Below are 2,135 nucleotides of genomic sequence, written 5' to 3' on the forward strand. Positions count from 1 at the left end.
TTGACTCCGGTCTGGAGAAACGGTATTGGGGAGAAGCTGTTCTTACCGCAACGTATCTTCAGAACCGACTGCCGTCTAGGTCTGTGCCAAAGACTCCTTTGAACTTTGGTGGGGAAGAAAGCCAGATCTGGGACACCTGAGAGTATTCGGAAGTGTTGCATATGTACACGTTCCGGATGTGAAGAGGAGCAAACTCGATCGGAAAGCTCGAAAGCTCGTGTTTGTGGGGTAATCCATGGAACACAAGGGGTATAGATTTGTGGATCCTGCGACAGCTACAATCACAATCAGCCGAGATGCCCGTTTTGTTGAACTCGGGAACGGAACATCATCGGTGGACTTCCCTGTGCATATTGATCAGGACGAATCTGGGGAAACAGAATTGCAGCCGCTTGAGAAGGAATTCAATGATGGAGAAACTGATGATGACACCAATGATCTGTATTTTGATGCACCAGAAGATGAAACTGCTAGAGGGGATGATGTTCGAAGATCAAAAAGAGCCAACAAAGGTGTGAATCCTCAGCACCTTGAAGACTACGTCGTCGGAATAGCAGCATGTGCGGTGCAAGAACCACTAAGCTACAGGGATACTGTGAAGAGTAAAGAATGGCGTGATGCAATGGAAGAAGAGCTAGGCTCTCACAAACGGAACGGAACCTGGGAATTGGTACCATTGCCTGAAGGTCGAAAAGTAGTAGGTTTTAAAATGGGTGTATAAGGTTAAGCGCAATGAAGACAATAAAGTGGTCAAATTCAAAGCCAGGGTGGTAGCACAGGGCTTCACTCAGCAGTTCGGGGTGGACTTCGATGAAGTTTTTGCTCCGGTGACCCGTCAAGCTAGTTTGCGGATGTTTCTTACCATTGCTGCAAACCGGAAGTTGATCGTTAAGCATCTCGACGTAAAAACCGCATACCTCAATGGAATTCTGAAGGAGGAAATTTTTATGAGGCAACCGCCTGGTAGTATAGCTCAGGGACAGGAGGAGTTGGTTTGCCACCTAAAACGAAGCATTTATGGCCTCCGCCAGTCGGCCAGATGCTGGAATGCAAAATTGAAGAGTGTTCTTAGGGAACGTCCACAAATTACGTAACGCTTAGAGGGGGGAGGGGGGTTGAGTGAAGTGTGACGTTCCATACAAAATTTCTGGGTGCTTCATACAAAAAGTGTGACATAGGGGGGAGGGGGGGTTGAAAAAGCCCAATTTTTGCGTTACGTAATTAATGGATCTTCCCTTACCAAACATGGATTCAAGTCGTCCACAGCGGAACAGTGTTTATACGTTAAAGAAGAGAATGGAAACAAAGTGTTTTTGCTTGTTTACGTGGATGATATGTTGTTGGCTGCATCCACAGTACTGGAAGTGAAGAAGATCATAAACAATTTGTGCAAAGAGTTCGAATTGACTGATCTCGGCGAAGTTCGCCATTTTTTGGGACTAGAAGTGCTACATGAAGAAGAGTGTTACAAAATCCGGTTGAAGAGCTATATTGAGCAGCTAATTGTGAAGAACGGGATGGGTGAAGCTAAAGTGTCTAGATCGCCGATGGACGCGGGATTTCTGAAAGTTGAAGTAAAGTGTGAAAAGCTGAATGATCCGACCAAGTATAGAAGTCTTGTTGGAGGGTTATTGTACGTATCGGTTATTGCTCGTCCGGATATTGCCGTATCTACGTCTATTCTTGGAAGAAGATTTTCGGACCCAAACGAAGCAGATTGGACCGCCGCCAAACGTGTTTTGCGGTATTTGAAGGCAACAAAGGATTATTGTTTGCGTTTGGGCGGACTTACTGACGAAGGATTAGTCGGATACTCTGACGCCGATTGGGCGGGCGATCCTGCCAGTAGAAGGTCAACATTAGGAGCTGCTTTCTATTACCACGGTGGTCTGATCTCATGGGCCAGTCGCCGGCAGCAATGTGTTACGCTATCATCGATGGAGGCAGAATATGTTGCGTTGTCGGAGGCCTGCCAAGAAACTATATGGTTGCGACAATTATTATTCGATTTTGGTGAACCGCTTGAAGCTCCAGCGATATTGAAGGAAGATAATCAAGGTTGCTTGGCTTTCGTTAAGACAGAGCGAACGAATAGACGATCGAAGCACATTAGTACGAAGGAAAAGTTCATCTAG

At 46.1% G+C, this 2,135-nt stretch overlaps 1 protein-coding gene across 1 annotated transcript; it reads left to right on the forward strand.

Moving 5' to 3' along the window:
- Positions 1 to 235: 235 nt before the first annotated feature.
- Positions 236 to 2,135, forward strand: LOC134206332 (uncharacterized). The gene is made up of 2 exons (XM_062682030.1): positions 236 to 697; positions 1,257 to 2,135. Exons 1-2 carry the CDS (start codon positions 236 to 238, stop codon positions 2,133 to 2,135), a joined length of 1,341 nt encoding a protein of 446 aa, XP_062538014.1.

Source organism: Armigeres subalbatus, chromosome 1 (assembly GCF_024139115.2).
Source record: "Armigeres subalbatus isolate Guangzhou_Male chromosome 1, GZ_Asu_2, whole genome shotgun sequence".
NCBI lineage: Eukaryota > Metazoa > Arthropoda > Insecta > Diptera > Culicidae > Armigeres > Armigeres subalbatus.

What these genes read in the sequence shown, in the direction of transcription:
- LOC134206332 (XM_062682030.1), top strand. Translation starts at nt 236, where the DNA reads ATGGAACACAAGGGGTATAGATTTGTGGATCCTGCGACAGCTACAATC. An exon ending in TGCCTGAAGGTCGAAAAGTA is followed by an intron (nt 698 to 1,256) that starts GTAGGTTTTAAA and finishes CATGGATTCAAG; the next exon opens with TCGTCCACAGCGGAACAGTG.